Genomic DNA, 16714 nt, shown 5'->3' with positions numbered 1-16714 from the left:
AGGTGTTCAGGATGCTTTTAGCCTTACCCTCAAGTTGATACATTCTCAGGCTATGAAACTAATTAAGTAAATAATTAAATTAGCATGACAATATTGTGTATCGGTGATCTCACAGGTTAACGATATGACTATGGAGCATATTGCCCAACGCTACCACATGTGTGTGTAGGCAGTGTCATTAGGTACACTGTAGAACATGATTTCATGCTAAACCTCAAATATTACAGTCTGAAGCAGAAGGGGCATGTGGATTTAGAGTACAACTTTCCAAACAGTGTTCATTTTGACAGCAAATTTTGATTTAGTTTTAGTCATAGTCTAAACATAGAAATGCCATTTTAATTTTAGTCATATTTCAGTCATCTGAATTGTTTTTAGTTTTAGTCTAGTTTTAGTCGATTAAATATCATATGATTTTAGTCGACTAAATCCACAGTAAATTTATTTATATAAACAAATTTAGATTAATCTTTAGGGCTACTAAAGTTTTTCAGTCAAGAGCAGTGAGTGATTTTCTGTTTTTCTTTTGATGCTTGATTAATATCAATGACTCGGACAATAGCAACTACAGTAAATGAGGCTGCTGTCCCTTTAAAAACCGAATGCACAGCTGCAATGGATGTAATGTACTGATTCACGTTCTCCCTACTGCTAACATTCACTTAAGACATAATCAAATGTGTTTACGTAAATACTCGTCAGAACAGACAAATCAACATCATTTTGTGCGTAATTCTCCGTTCATGCGACGTGAAAGAGTCCTTGGGCATTGTGAGATGCGCTGTCTGTGTGTGTATGCGTAAGTGTATGCGCTCAGAAAACCGGACAGAATTACATTTACATTACATTTACATTTAGTCATTTAGCAGACGCTTTTATCCAAAGCGACTTACAAAGTGAGGACAATGGAAGCAATCAAAAACAACAAAAGAGCAATGATATATAAGTGCTATAACGAGTCTCAGTTAGCCTAAACACAGTATACGTAGCAAGGGCTTTTAAATAATATAATAAATAAAAAGAAAACCGATAGAATAGAAAAAGAATAGAACAAGCTAGTGTTAGAGGTCTTTTTTTTATAATTGTATAATAAATGAAAAGAAAATTGATAGAATACAAAAAGATTAAAAAGGTAGTTTTTTTTTTTTTAAATAGAATTAGAATAGTGAGTGAAAAAAGTTAGAGGGTCAAATAAAGATGGAAGAGATGTGTTTTAAGCCGATTCTTAAAGATGGCTAAGGACTCAGCTGCTCGGATTGAGTTGGTCAGGTCATTCCACCAGGAGGGAACATTTAATTTAAAAGTCCGTAAAAGTGACTTTGTGCTTCTTTGGGATTGCACAATCAAGCGACATTCACTTGCAGAACGCAAGCTTCTAGAGAGCAAATAAGTCTGAAGTAGTGAATATAGGTAAAAGGGGTGCAGAGCCAGTGGTGGTTTTGTATGCAAACATCAATGCCTTGAATTTTATGCGAGCAGCTATTGGTAGCCAGTGCAAATTGATAAATAGAGGTGTGACGTTGAATTGAGTTCTCTCTTGCGTTGTCAGATTTATACATATGTCTACTCTTCTCTTACTCCCACATTGACATTTTTTAACAATATATACGACGTGCATCAAGTGTATGTTAGCTTATGTCCCGCCGGTTCATATGTACGCATCTTACCTCTGAATATTCATTCTGAATGAATCTCTTCCCAAATCGTCCCTCAATAACATTTTCATCTCTTTTTTGTTCAGTGACTAAAATGTCAGTAGATTTACATCATAGTTTTTGTTATTCAAAAAGAGTTTTAGTTTGTTATCATCGGTGAAAAAAATATTGTTGACGAATATTATGACGAAAATTTTGTGTCAATGAAATTAACACTGATTTACATATATATTTATATTGTATTATATATATATATATATATATATATATATATATATATATAGATATATACACATATATATATAGTAAAGTTATCTGTCTGTCTGTCTGTGTGTATGTATGGTAATGGTAAATTATTTTAACTTTAATAATTTTTTATTTTTTTTGATAATTTTTCCAAGGTCCCCTTGTATACTAAAAAAAGGGAAACACACACACACACACACACACACACACACACACACACACACACACACACACGCACACACACATATATGTTTGTTTGTTTGTTTTGTTTGTTCATTCCAAGATCCCCTTGCATGCTAAACAACAAGAACTCATTCAATCAATTGATTAATTAATTAATTAATTCAGTTAATTTTAAATTATACTTATTTGTTTGTTTTTTGGTCAAGTGTTATGTTATAAAATTAATAATAATTGTTCCAAGGCATTTGGCATGCTAAACAAACAATTAAATGTTTTTTATATGTTTGTTTCAGCAAGTTTTATTTATTTATTTATTTATTTGTTTTTATTAATTTATAATTTTTTTTTAAATGCATTTATTTGTTTTTTGGTCAGGTGTTGTGTTATTTTGTCTGAAATGATTGGTTTTGTTTTTGTTTTTTTTTTTTTGGTTTTGTTTTATTTGTGTTGTGGTTTGATTTGGATTACTTTAGTGTCATGTCCTGGTCATTCTCATCTTCTATCAGCACGCAGGGGAAATCGCACAGTTAACTCCAGTAGATATGCTTTCCCTTGCTCCTCTCTTGTCCTCTCTCTCTCTTTCTCTGTTTCTCTCTCTCTTTCTCTCTCTCTCTCTCTCTCTCTCTCTCTCTCTCTCTCTCTCTCTCTCTCTCTCTCGTAGCCATGTTTAATCTGCAAAGCAAATGGCTTCAGCTGCTGCAGGGCCTTGACTTAATCAGCTGTTGATATTTCTCTCTCTCACTCTCCACAAGCAGCGGAGACAAACCAACTTGTCAGAAAAAGCGACACATAAACACACAGCCACAGATGACATTAAAAATGAGTTCTGTGTCGTTTTTGTCCCTGTTGTCTTATCAGAAGCAGTGAGGTTGGAGCGTGTGTGTATCTTTAATTGGACATGTCTGCTTCAGAGCCGCACTTTGAGCTCAGCCAGGCAGAGGGAGAGGTTGTGATGAGAGCCTCAGATGCTGCATCCTCGCAAGAGGACACAGTTTGCTGGAATAATAACACTCTCAAGATTAGATTTGGATTGCCATTACTTCCCACTGTGCAGCATTCAGTTGGTCTTTATAGTGTGGCCTGTGTCTTCTCTCCCTTTGGCCGCATGCTTATTTACTGGGACTTTATCATTATTGTTTTCAATTGCTTCAGTTTTCTTTTTACTTGCTTTATTCTGTTCAACACCCTGTAATAATTTGATACAATCTAAATTCTACAAACACTGCCACCTGTCATTCAGGAGCTTTTGGTTTCTGCAATAAAAAGAGTTTGAATTGTAATGTTTGATGGGAATCAGATTGCTGTAACAATTCTCCATACATTTAAATATAGGCTTCAATTTTCACAATTTTGCGACACAGAAACACAACAGAACCGCTAGATTTAAATCAGCACAGCCAGCGAAGAATCGAACGCAACTGTTTTGGATGACCGCACCTTTTTTTAACAACCAAAAAATGGCCATTTTGTTGTCTCTTGAGGAAGTACAGACATTCTTCTTGTTGAAAGCAGAGGAGCGGACCCAGCGAGAACTTGATGGGCCGACGTGGAATGAAAAACATTTTCAGGAGTTGCGGCAGTAGAGGCGGCGCAATTATAATGACAATTGAATAATTCCACCCACTCTAAAGCAGTACTAAACTGCAGTGGAAATGCAAACCGAGCCGTGCTGTGCTGTGCTATACTGAGCCGAGCCTTACCACGCAGTGGAAAAGCGCCCTTAAAGGCTACGTTTACACGACAACAATGTAGTCAAAAATGGAAAAGTTTTTTTCCCTTGCATTTTTAAAAAGTTTCACACATACACAACAACGTTTTCAAAACGATTTGCATTTACACATATCCTCGAAAACGGCCAAAACACTGTATTATGTATGCCAGGCCAGTAGTTTGTTTGTGTTGTCTTGTTGTTAGTAAATATTTTTTTTGGGGGTGTTGTTTTTATGTTGTATATGATGCGTCTCCACTGTTGGTAGTGATATTGGTGAAGTAAATCCACACTTTCCTGAAGAAGCATTAGCAGTAGAAGCAGTACCATGTACTTTGCCAAAGTTGTGTATGTATGTTTCAGCTTGCCTTTAAAATCGACACGTAATGCGCATGTCTACATACCTAACATGTACTACACACCGGCATGACGTCACCGTTTTCAAAGATTCCCGTATTGGGTGTTTACACGGAAACGACAACGGTGGTGTTTTCAAAAACTTGCACTTTGAAACCCGTTTTCAAAAATATGCATTTTCAGTCCCCAAAATGCTGTTGTCGTGTTAACGAACAGGCAAAACACACAAAAAGTTTCCAGTTTTTGGCTGAAAACGTTGTTGTGTAAACGGCCCCTAAAGGACTATTGTAATTAGGATTGCCAGAGATGGTGGGCAGGAGAGACTGCATCAGTGGTCCATTAATCACAGGCTTATCCAGTCACCAATGCCCATTGTTTACCTCTGCTCTCTGCGTCTGGAGCCAAGGTACAAACGACCTGGGCCATTAGGGCCACCAAACAAATTCTGGCCAGCAGGTAGGACAAAGAAATGCACCAAGAGAGAGACAATCTATATACACATATTGGCTTAAACCCACCAAAAATGGACTGGAGGAATGTTTTTTGTGGGGGATGTGTTATATGTGTCTTTTTTTTTATAGGGGGATGTGTGCACACAGTGTGGAAAGCGCATGTGGTATAAGAGAGAGTGTAATCTCACCCACTGACACAGAAATGTACATCTGGGTGATACCTGGGTGAATCAATTCACATCGAGTCTGGACTCTATGAGTTCAGAACATTGCCACAAGGACTTTGAGAAAGGTTTGGAAAAAAAATAAAGTATTTCCAAGGTCCTAAAGACACTTTTATTTAACTGTGTATTTTGGGACAAGGCAACAAGCTCCACGGTATGGAAAGGTTGGACGTGATGGGGGGGATTAGTAATGTCCTCCCCAACAGGAAGGAATAACAGCTTTCCCAAGCAAAAACACCCTTGTTCTACAGCACGACCAAGGTTACACTCTTGCGAGTAAACCTTTCACAGCACTGACCTTTAAGCAGCCCAACTACTTCTGCAGAGGGCTTTGGCTCCAACAATCAGCACCTGACCTGCACGACTCAAGTACCTCCTACCTGCAGAGGATCCTGCGGAGCTACCATCACCTGACCTACAGTTCTCTAGATTACTAGAGTGAACTAGCAGTGAACCTCCACAGGGCTCACAAAATCACTAGCCCGATGTCCCTGGGCTATTGTGTTTTCCAGTCGGGCTTCCAAAATGTATCACGCCCTGCCTAATGGGCTATCTTGAATAGTGATGTAAAATTTCTAACTTGATTCGCATTGTTCACATGCTTTTAGGGGTAAAATGGATAATAGTCGATCATTTACATTTATTTTTAAGTCTTGCCGATTTAAACATTCAAGCATTTTTAACCATTCGCGCGCATTCGGAGCTTGTTCGCACTCATTCAAAGCGTGCACAAAGAGCCGTGTTTCAGACAATGCGCATACACAGAATTGATTCCTCTTTCGCGTATCCTTGCTTCTGAATGATCACATACACACAAAATTATCTCAAAATAAATGTCCCTGCAAGTATTCTCGTAAACACAGTTGGTTATGTCTTAAGTTGAACGTATACAGTGGAGAAAGAAATCTCCTGTGGATTATTATATTGGAGCCGTGCATTCGGTCTTAAAGGGGCAGCAGCCTTTAAATACCTGGCATTCCATTAGTGCCACCACAATTCTGTTTTTGCTTAAAAAAATTTAATTATACAGTCCAAATAATGTATTCAGCATCTTTTTTGGATAGCAATTCAAATGGTTGCCTCTGAATTTAAATAGAGTACAGCGAAAGCCTTAGTTTATATGACGAGATTTCTTTTAGTTGTATACATTTTTTATTTGATTCGGGATTTGTTTTAAAATTTCAAGTTAAATTTATTATTTAACATTTCAATTTCACAAAGAAATATGCAGCATTTTTTCTGAGAAATAATAAGAGGACACCTTTTCATTTATAATTTGTCTTAAATTTCATTTTGTAAATAAATAAATAAATATATAAATAAATTGTAAGAAAATTGTATGCTGTAATCTGTATTGTGAATTTTATCGCATCGTAAATTTATTGAATCGTTACATATCCCGATATGCTACTAGTTTTTGCTGATCATGCTGATTTGTCCACAGTAAAGTTCAGCCAATGTCTTTTTTTATTCGGCTAGTTAAATTTATTTTTGGCTACCAAAATCTGAAGAATGCCTGCCCGAAGGGCTACCATGGATTTAGAAATTTTGCGAGCCCTGCCTCCAGCTTGTAGGAAACTGTGGAAAGTAGACAACTGTGGAAAGCAATCCAGTCTACTCTGTGACCGGAAGTAAACCAGTGGAGAACATCTCTCATTGGCGGATTGATCACCCGACCAAGTGGAATGAAAGCTAACCAAACCTTTTCCCAAAGGTCTTGGTATTAGGTTGTTTCTGTATGAGACTGTTATTTGTGTAGAGACTGATTATACAGGGTCAGTGTATACAGATAGATACATTTTGCTTATTTACTATTCCATACCAGCATCCAGAGTTACCACAATTGACTCCCCCATAAATTGCTAACTACCCATTCATTGCTTCATCCAATTTGTTGCTCAGTTACTTGGCATTCATTCAGTTAAAGGCCGGGACACACCAACCCTACTGCAAAGAACTAGTGGTGACGAAATCCGACGGTGTTGTCGCCTCGTGTCAGCAGTGTCGGACCAAAAATCTGCGCTCAAACACACTGCACAGACTACAGCTGACGGCAAACTAACACGTGCATTCTGCACATGCGTGAGAGGAATGAACTGTCTATATCAGCAGCTATCAATAGTATATATTCTTCATTCAAAAGGAGAAACCGAAACAAAGATATATGCTATAAACACATATATACGAAACATAAACAAAGCACTGCTTGCTTACCATTTTGAATATCAGTAATGTTGATTACTTTAATCATTTTAAGCGGCTCTTGTTGTTAGGAAAACATTCACATATTTGAATGTTTGGGAGAGATCACGTAACATTTAAACAGCTTTCTGTCTGTAACGCCTTTATTTACGTGCTTGTTTTCATCACTTTCACTTTAATTCTCAGGCACTGACTCATTTGTTAAACTGAACATCCAGTCAGAGCTCTTATTCTCACTGGCAGTCCTGACAGTCCCGACGGCCCGACGCCGATTCAGCATGTTGAATCAGGCAAACTACCGGCGACATGACCCGGACGAGAGCCGACGAGTGGAACACACCAAACAAACTCGGCCGTCGGCCCGACGTTGGTCAACGGCTGACCGTCGACTTAGTGTGTCCCGGCCTTAACACCCATTTGTGTAGTAGTTTGTAGCTTCTGTTTGATTGATTCAATTTTCTTAGTAGTTTAGTCATTTCACCTTTGTAATTTAGTCAGTTTCCTTAGTAGTATTTAGTGAGTATGATATTTTACTCTTGTATGTCTTTTTGATAATAAATTAATTTTTATTGCAACTGTGTCATTCCTGTATGGATAATTAGAGGCTCTACAAGCTCACCAGAATCTCACTTACCCTTCAGATTAATCAGATGGTAAACTCCCTCCAATTTTTATAATTCTAATTCTTTATTGTCAAGGTGAAAGTCCTTGGCTGGTGCCCCGAGGAACGGAGGGATGTGCTATCTGATACCCGCACCCACAATAAGTGACGTAGGCTTTATTATTATTTGGTACACTGCAATACCAAAACCCACCACAATAATATAGTCTTTAAAAGACTAAAAAAAACATTAAAAGTTGTGTCTAATATGTACAGTAAACACACCTTTAAAAAATACACAAAAACGATCATTTATTTAAGTGTCTAAGGTTGAATTTTTTATGCGCTTTAATATTTATTTAACTCTTTCCCGCTAGAAGACTATTATTTTTAAGTTTCCAGTCACCACCAGTATTTCTGATCCTATTCACAAATCTGTACCCCAGAATATTTTACTGTTTGAATATGTTAACAATCAATACATCAAAACAAATACATTTTTATGAAGTTCCATCCAAGAAACATTATTTCAAATGAAACGAAAATAGCATGTTTGTCAAAAGACTGGATCATACTTAGACTCTGATCATTTATGTTTTGACCATCGTTCTGAGTCCATCAACACCTCCAAAGCTTGCACAGCGTCGGTATTTTTCTCTGTGCTGCTGAATGTTGGTGATCATGTTAGCTTACTTGTCCATAAGCAACTTCTCCTTCTGGTTTACATATTTCATCTTCTTCACTTGTTTTTGGGTCCAGAGATGCTATAATATTTTAAAAGATCCATAACAGCACCCCTACAGTATAACAGTGAAACATGGATCACCAGAATATAACTTGTCAGTGGCAGGGAAGCTTTAAATGACGGAAAATCTTGACAATGGTGGGGAAAGGATTAAATGTATTAAAATACTATGAATAATTATGCAGAATTGGAAAAAAAAACAATTGCTATGTTGTTCATGATTCCCATCCCTCATGTTAACCAATAGCCAAAAATATTGGAAAATTCCAATTTCTGAAAAATCGCTTGAGAATGAATCTGTGAATGGATTTCTTTCCCTCCCACCCCTAGTTTGATCATAAGTAGACTTGTGCCGGTACTCGGTAATGCGATATATCGCGGTAATGAATAGGCACGGTACTGTTATCGTGGGGACTTCTAAATACCGTGAATAATTATATATTACAAATTTTTCAGAATTTGGAATGCATTTTAAGAATATTTTTCCCATCAACTGCTCAAAATGCACAACACCGCTGTATGCTGCTTGAAAGAAGCATGCGCTCTGATGTAAACAAGCACGTAAGAGAAGCACATGGGGGAACACATGAGAGACGCACTGAATGAAAGCACATTCACTCTCTGACAGCAGATGGCGCTAAAATGCAGCCCTTACCCTGTAAACCCCATAAATAAAGCAGCTGCTACTTTCTAAACCATTTTAAAATAATTTTAAATAGCCATTCAGATTTGTGGATTTGCTATGGTGTTAATCACTGAGCCAAATACTTTAATATTTAGACTTAATAGGCTATTTATTTTCAATTTTTTTTTTTTTAATCTGTACTACAACATGCCCTAGATATTGTTTGAAAGTGTTTTGATTCTTTATTGTTCATTCACACTTTACATTAGGGCTTCTTTAATTAACAAACTGCCAATTAAAAATTCTTCTGAACATTCATTAATCTTAGGTATTCCAATATTTAATAACACATTGTTAAAATTGAAAGTTGCAACTGTGTTATTTAATGAGCTAACTTTTTAACTAAGACTTGTATTTTTTTAACAAAGGATTAATAACTTCTATAGCAAATGTAGCTATTGCTCATGTTTAGCTGTGCATTTTATTGAATGAGCACTATGTGATGTCCAAACTGATTACACTATATTTTATGTATTGCACTATATTTTATGTAAAATCATTTTCTATTTTTAAACTGTCTTAAATTCTTTTTATGTCAATTTTTAAATCATTTTCAAAGTTCTTAAATTGCTTGTTTTATTTTTGAGGTTATTTTTCTTCATGATTTTTTTTTTTTTACTTTCTTTTATGTAAAGCACTTTGAATTACCATTGTGTACAAAATGTGCCATATAAATAAACTTGCCTTGCCTTGAATGTTAATGCATTAACTAAGGTTAACTAATGAGGTCTTATTGTAAAGTGATACCTATTGGTCTTTATAGTTATTTTGCACTTTAATGTGTAAAACTTTTAACTTTATATATTTTTTCTGATATTGCTTTATTGTAATTTAAATGGTTCAGTTATTTTTGCTATATAAAGAAAACGAGATTATTTAAACGCCTTTTTACTGTATTATGACCACTTTTTTGAAACTATGAATTTCAAATACCCGTGGCGGACTAATACCGGTAGATACCATGACAAAAGCCATATCACACTTAATGAGTAAATACCGAGTGGCAACAAATTTGATACCGGCATATCCCTAATCATAAGTCCCTGCAATCAATGTCATGTCCTCCCTCCCTGTCTTTCTTTCCAGCTCATAACCTCGCTGCCTTTCTTTTCCTTCTCCCAGTCTGTCGCTGTTGATTTCACACCCCCTCTCATTTAGTGTTAGTGTTTTCATATCTGAGACATGGACATTAGTGCATAATGACAGTAAGTCTTGACGCCTAAAGAACTGATTGCTCCAGTCTTGTCATATCAAAGACACAAAGGACTCTTAAGTAAATAAATCAGGCTATTCTGCTCTAGCCTACACCGAGAGCATCCCGACAGCATGCTCTGAAGGTCTGGGGTGAACACTGTTTATTTCTCTCATCTCTTTTGAAGTTAGAGATTGGAGGCTGGACATGAAGATTTAGACATCTCATCAGCAACACCACATATCTGCACATAACTAAAGCTGGCTTAACGGGCTCTGTGTTAAGGGGTGATTCCAGTGGTTGTTGTTTTGTTTAGTTTTCCTCTGGCTTGGCCTGAAGGAGAGTGTCATTAATGCTCTAAGAGTGGAGTGTGTTTATTCTGCGCTTTGAGCAGAACTTTGTCAATTTACTCAAATGCTGACCATGGTGAATGTAAATAGCCATTATTAACTCAAATTAATGCTAAAACTGCCTTTTAGAACATTTTGGACTATTGGGCTTACTGGTAAAGATGGCCGGATGACCCAGGGCTAATGTGGGAGATTTTCAGGCCAGTTGACAAAAAAGTTTAATTTAAATTAATTAATTTAAATTAATTTGCCTATCACACCTATGCTGATGATACCCAGATTTACCTAGCCTTATTGCCAATTGACTACAGCCCCATTGACTCCCTCTGCCAATGCATTGATGAAATTAACAGTTGGATGTGCCAGAACTTTCTTCAGTTAAACAAGAAAAAAACTGAAGTCATTGCATTTAGAAACAAAGATGAAGTTCTCAAGGTGAATGCACACCTTGACTCTAGGAGTCTAACAACTAAAAATCAAGTCAAGAATCTTGGTGTGATTCTGGAGACAGACCTTAGTTTTAGTAGTCATGTCAAAGCAGTAACTAAATCAGCATACTATAATCTCAAAAACATTGCATTAGATAGAATTAGATGTTTTGTTTCCAGTCAAGTCTTAGAGAAAATTGTTCATGTTGTTGTCACCAGCAGGGTGGACTATTGTAATGGTCTTCTCACCGGCACTTCCCAAGAAGACCATTAGACAGCTGCAGCTCATCCAGAACACTGCTGCAAGGATTCTGACTAGAACCAGAAAATCTGAGCATATCAAACTAGTCCTCAGGTCCTTACACTGGCTTCCAGTTATATTTAGTATTGATTTTAAAGTACTTTTACTCGTTTATAAATCACTCAATGGCCAAGGACCTAAATACATAGCAGATATGTTCTCTGAATATAAACCTAACAGACCACTCAGATCATTAGGATCGAGTCAGTTAGAAATATCAAGGGTTCACACAAAAGAAGGGGAGTATGCTTTTAGTTATGCCTCCTGCAGTTAGAATCATATTCCAGAAGAGATCAGAAGTGCTAAAACATTAGTCACATTTAAATGCAGACTCAAAACTCATGTGTTTAGCTATACATTTATTGAATGAGCACTGTGCAATGTCTGAACTGATTGCACTATATTTTATGTATAATAATTTTTTAAGTTTTTTAATTCCTTTTTTTATTGTTGTGATTATTATTATAATTTTTTGTTATTATTGTCTTTATTTTTCTTTTATGTAAATCACTTTGAATTACCATTGTGTATGAAATGTGCTATATAAATAAACATGCCTTGCCTAAATGTCACTAAGGTAAACTTTAAATGGCATCAGGCAGAAGTGTGGATTTTGAAAAATATGAAATATGACAATCCTTATTGATGGACTGCTGTTTATGTGCCAGTGCAATCTTGGAACAATCTTGGTCCAAAAAAAGAAGAAGAAGAAATAACAAGGAAAAAACCTTTAAAATTGCTTACCAGGAACGCTACACACCAGCATGAGACAAATGATCCTCTTACCACACCTACTGACTACAACATGAAATCAAAATTGACCCTGTTTAATTTATGGAAATAATTAAGTGTTGAGCATGATTATTTACTGCATGTTATTTTATTTATGGTAATAATTAAGTGTTGAGCATGATTATTTACTGCATGTTATTTTAACTGACTAATAATATCATGTCCTAATTATGATATTATAAATTGATTACTTCTACTTACCACTTTCCTGAAAAACTGTGGTATCAGGATATAGTAACATCTGAGGCCCTTTCAGGATCTCTGATATTGTCAAGTCACATCATGTCACGTCGGTTTATTGTTAGAAACATTACTTTATACTTAGTCATAGCCCCTGTGTTTTGTGGGTCATGTTCTCTTTGCGTCACACTGTAGTCAGTGAGAAATTAAAAAAAGAAAAAGAGAAACAAAACTCTTAAGCACACATGGCTCAGCGGGGGCTTTGTTTCTCATCTCTTAAAGAGTTCCTCACTACGTGGTAGGTGTGCTTGTTGTGGCTGTTTATTCTCCACTGAACCAAGTGACACTATGAAAAGATTCTGCCGCTGTAATTTTGCAAGGTCACATTTCCTTGGTGAAGATGTCTGGTTGGTTGATTCGTGCCCAATCGTTTCTTTCCTAACTGATGGTCTGAGCCTTCTTGCTTGATGAAATATCACAAGTCTTCAAATTAATGTTATGCTCTGCTGGTTAAACCTGGAATGGAATATTTCATACTATTTTTAGCAGCTGAGCAGGTTATGTATGCATATCTAAAGGAAGAATATTGCTATACCAATGCTGTAAAACATGATTGTCTGAGATGTGTTGGCAGAAACTTGATAGATTTTGTAGACATGTATCAATTAGATGAAAAATGACTTCATCTGGTGTCATAAACAATTTGGTCTGCCTCTTGAATGGAGTACATCTAGGACCCCAGGAGGCTGTTTGTAATGCCTGATTGAAAGCCATAAGAATTGGTAAGGTTGTGTATGATGTAAGTTAAGTTAGCGTTCTATGCTATGCTAGTGGTACTATATCTTTAATTTAGTCATTATTTTGTCAAGTCATATTCATTAATTGTAGTAAATTTTACTAAGTTAGCATGTGAGTTTATTCGAAATAAATTATATTGTAGTAACTTTGTTTCATTTTGTGCAGATGCTAGATTTAAAATTGCCTAATAAACTATTGTTCAAATGTTTGGCGTCAGTAATTTTTTATTTAATTTTTTTGAAAGAAATTAATACTTTTGTTTAGCAGGGGCATTGTAAATACCAAAAAAAATAAAAAGGTAACTGTGTCTTTTTATCTCACAGTTCTGCCTTTTTTCCTTGCAATTGCGAGTTTACAGCTTGCAGTTCTGACTGTTTTTTTTCCCCTCAGAATTGTGTGCTATAAACTCACAATTGCAAGTTATAATGTCTGAATAGTGGTATATAAACTTGCAATTGTGAGAAATTGCAAAAGTGAGTCAGAATCGCGAGAAGTGAATTTTTTCTCGTAATTCCTCAATTCTGAGGAAAAAAGGCACAATTGCGAGTTTACATCACGCAATTCTGAGAAAAAAGGTCTGAATTATGAGTTTACATCTCGCAATTCTGTCTCAGAATTGTTTAAATATTAAGAAAGTTTTTTTTTTTTTTTTTTTTTCGCAATTGTGAGTTTATATCACGTGGTTCTTGTATTATGCAAATAAAAATAAATGAACCTGGTAGGGTTTCAGTTTACTGATGTTCATTCACTGTTTAGCTTCAGCTCAAGCAGATCAGGCTCTGACAGACTATGATTTGGAATATTTGAAACAAACTCTTTCCAAATTTATTTGTGATTGTTAATATCTTGTAGTCTGTTTTTTTTTTCCTAGTCATTTTCTTCAACAGTTTGTTTCTAATGACCGTCATTTAATTATCACCATGATTTAACAGTAATTTTGTTGACTAGATTAAAACTGCCTGAGACTTCAACACTTTCCGCTGTGCTGTCTAGCTGTTTTGAACACATCTTATGTAAACACTGTGCCTTAAGAATCGTGTCCAATTGGGGTCAGACTAACCCAAAACTAGGCTAATTATACAGGGCTTCCCTTTACATCACACAGGCAACCCACCAAATATTCAAGTTTGAAAATCTGTAATATTGCACATCCCAAAAGATTAACAGGTGGTGTGGGCTAAACATAAGGCCAGAAAATAAGGGCAAAACTAAAGGTGTTTTTGTGTGAGTGTTGTCTTTGAAGAAATATAATAAGGTGTATGTGATATTTTTGATTTTTGATTACTTAGTCGCCTATTTTGTTAATGACTGTATTTTGAAACTCTACCTCGTTCATCAAAGCTTTCACATCTTACAGTGGCGTTCGCAAATCAAACCGTTATTTAAAAGTGCGGCTGTGTTTTATTTCAGATTATTCCTGACACCCCGTTTTCAACTCATTTAATTGCACGCTCCTGGTTTAATTTCAGGACGCTTTCTTTACGTGAATATTTGAATTTATAGATTAGCTTATGTTTTAGGTGATGTTGAGATTACATGTGTGACATCACTCATCTCTGTGGTTCATGTCTATGGGAAGCGCGAATAAGGAAGCATGTGTAGTCCAGTGAGATTTTCTCATGTCAAAGACATGTACAATGATTCATGCTTGCAGCTGTCTTGTACTGTTAATTTCTGGTTCGTTTATGCTTCATTTGAGCCAGTGGCCTTAAACCTCTCATTAGCCAAAATCACATCAAGGCTCAAGTGCTGCCTGATCTTTTCTGGGTTGTAAAACATGCTATGAGTATTTTACATGCATTACCATTTCATTAATTCTTGTTTCCACTTGTTCATCCTCAAATGTTTGACTGGTTCTGTGCGAGTCTATAAAACACAGAGAATATAAAGAGGAGTCAGTTCTCATACCCTTGTTCCATATCCATCTCAGCTCTAATGACCTTCCCTTGCCTTTTTCTATCTCCCTTCAACAAGGCCAAGTGGAGTCAGTGGCCACGTTCAAGGGTAATGAGTTCTTCAGCTACGACCTGTCCCAAAAGCCCATCCAGAGCAGCACAGATGAAATCACCCTGTCCTTCCGAACGCTGCAGCGAAATGGCCTCCTGCTCCACACCGGCAAGTCTGCTGACTATGTCAACCTGTCTCTGAAAAGTGGGGCCGTGTGCCTGGTGATCAACCTGGGCTCCGGTGCCTTTGAGGCTCTGGTGGAGCCGTCTGACGGCAAGTTCAACGACAATGCCTGGCATGCAGTCCGCGTGTCCCGCAACCTACGTCAGGTAACGTTCACCTTTGCGCATCGTGTCTCCACAGGGTGCTTCAGTTGATTTTTCTAAAATTTTGGATGACTATATTTTGGTTCACTTGTGTTATTATATAAAGTAAACGTATAAATGCATAATTGTACTATTAACGATTTGAAACTGCTTTTAGCGATTTCTGCAAAAAAGTAATTAAACTCTTGAGTTTTCTGATTGGCTAACAAGTGGAGGTCGCAATGAGATTGTATTTTGATGTTCACAAATGGGATGCTCATGACAGGTATTTCAATTAATTTGAAGTGTGCTAGCGTGAAAAAAATCGCTACACCAGTTTCAAGTCAATGTAAACCTTTCATTTAGCTATAAAATGTTTCTTCTGAAATAACTGTTATTTCACGTATGATTTTAGCTTTAAACCCTACGATACCAAGAATATATTGGTTGTAATAAAAAGTGAATTTTAGACTGCAAATGGAAGGGAAAGGGTCATTTTAAAGCAAGCAGCCAAATGTACTTTAGGAAGGACCCTTTAATTAGGCTGTTAGCAAAGGGAACTTCATGTAAGTGATTTATTTTTTAAACCCAACCGGATGTGTCATTTATATATTTACAGATTTTGCAGAAATGAGTCCTAAAACCTATACATAAATTTATTTTGTTCATTTATTTATTTATTTATTTTTAACTTCTGGTTCCTGAAATCAGTGGATTTTTTCAACAGGTGTAAATGTCTGAAATAAGGTCTGTGGTTTAACACAAGCTCATAATATTTTCAAATTTTATTCTATGACATTAAAATGCGTCAGTAATATGATTTTATATGCCTTGCTCATTTGCTAACAAATAGCCAAATGGTGCTACAAAAGAAGCTAAGGAGGGACATTAAACATCATGATGTGAGAGACTTAACAAGGTAATATGTAGCAAAATAGATTTACATTTTAAGCACTGAGCAAAATATTTCTGCTGTTGGACTCTTGGAGGGCTTTCAGGAATCTTCTTCACTGCAAGATTGAAGTACCATTAAGCCACAGGCCTTTCCAGACATAGATGGCGGTGATAATTACCTTCCAGTTGTTACTAACCAGTATGGGTGTGTGTGTGTGTGTGTGTGTGTGTGTGTGTGTGTGTGTGTGTGTGTGTGTGTGTGTGTGTGTTTGTGTGTGTGTGTGTGCGCGAGTCCCTGTTGAGGAGGAGTGTTTTGATTTGGCGACTCCATTCCAAGTCCAGACTGCACCGCTCTGTTTTGCCTGTGATTAAATCCACAACGGTGAATATGCTCCAATTACGCCAGCAAAAAAAATCTGTCTGCATTCAGCAAGCTTTCCATCTTGTGGAGAAGGGGGAATGTTTACTA

At 36.5% G+C, this 16714-nt stretch overlaps 1 protein-coding gene across 18 annotated transcripts in view; it reads left to right on the top strand.

The window, feature by feature from the left end:
* The window catches only part of nrxn2a (neurexin 2a), a 282683-nt gene that overhangs the window by 50957 nt on the left and 215012 nt on the right, over positions 1–16714 (top strand). For all 18 annotated transcript variants that reach the window (XM_042710980.1, XM_042710986.1, XM_042710979.1 and 15 more), the window contains one exon: positions 15074–15375. In XM_042710980.1, the coding sequence (XP_042566914.1) occupies positions 15074–15375 (302 nt within the window). The remainder of the gene's footprint in view (positions 1–15073; positions 15376–16714) is intronic.

Source organism: Cyprinus carpio, chromosome A21, assembly GCF_018340385.1.
Source record: "Cyprinus carpio isolate SPL01 chromosome A21, ASM1834038v1, whole genome shotgun sequence".
Lineage (NCBI taxonomy): Eukaryota > Metazoa > Chordata > Actinopteri > Cypriniformes > Cyprinidae > Cyprinus > Cyprinus carpio.
Note: the sequence above shows the minus strand (reverse complement) of the source record. Positions and strands in the feature narration are given on the sequence as shown.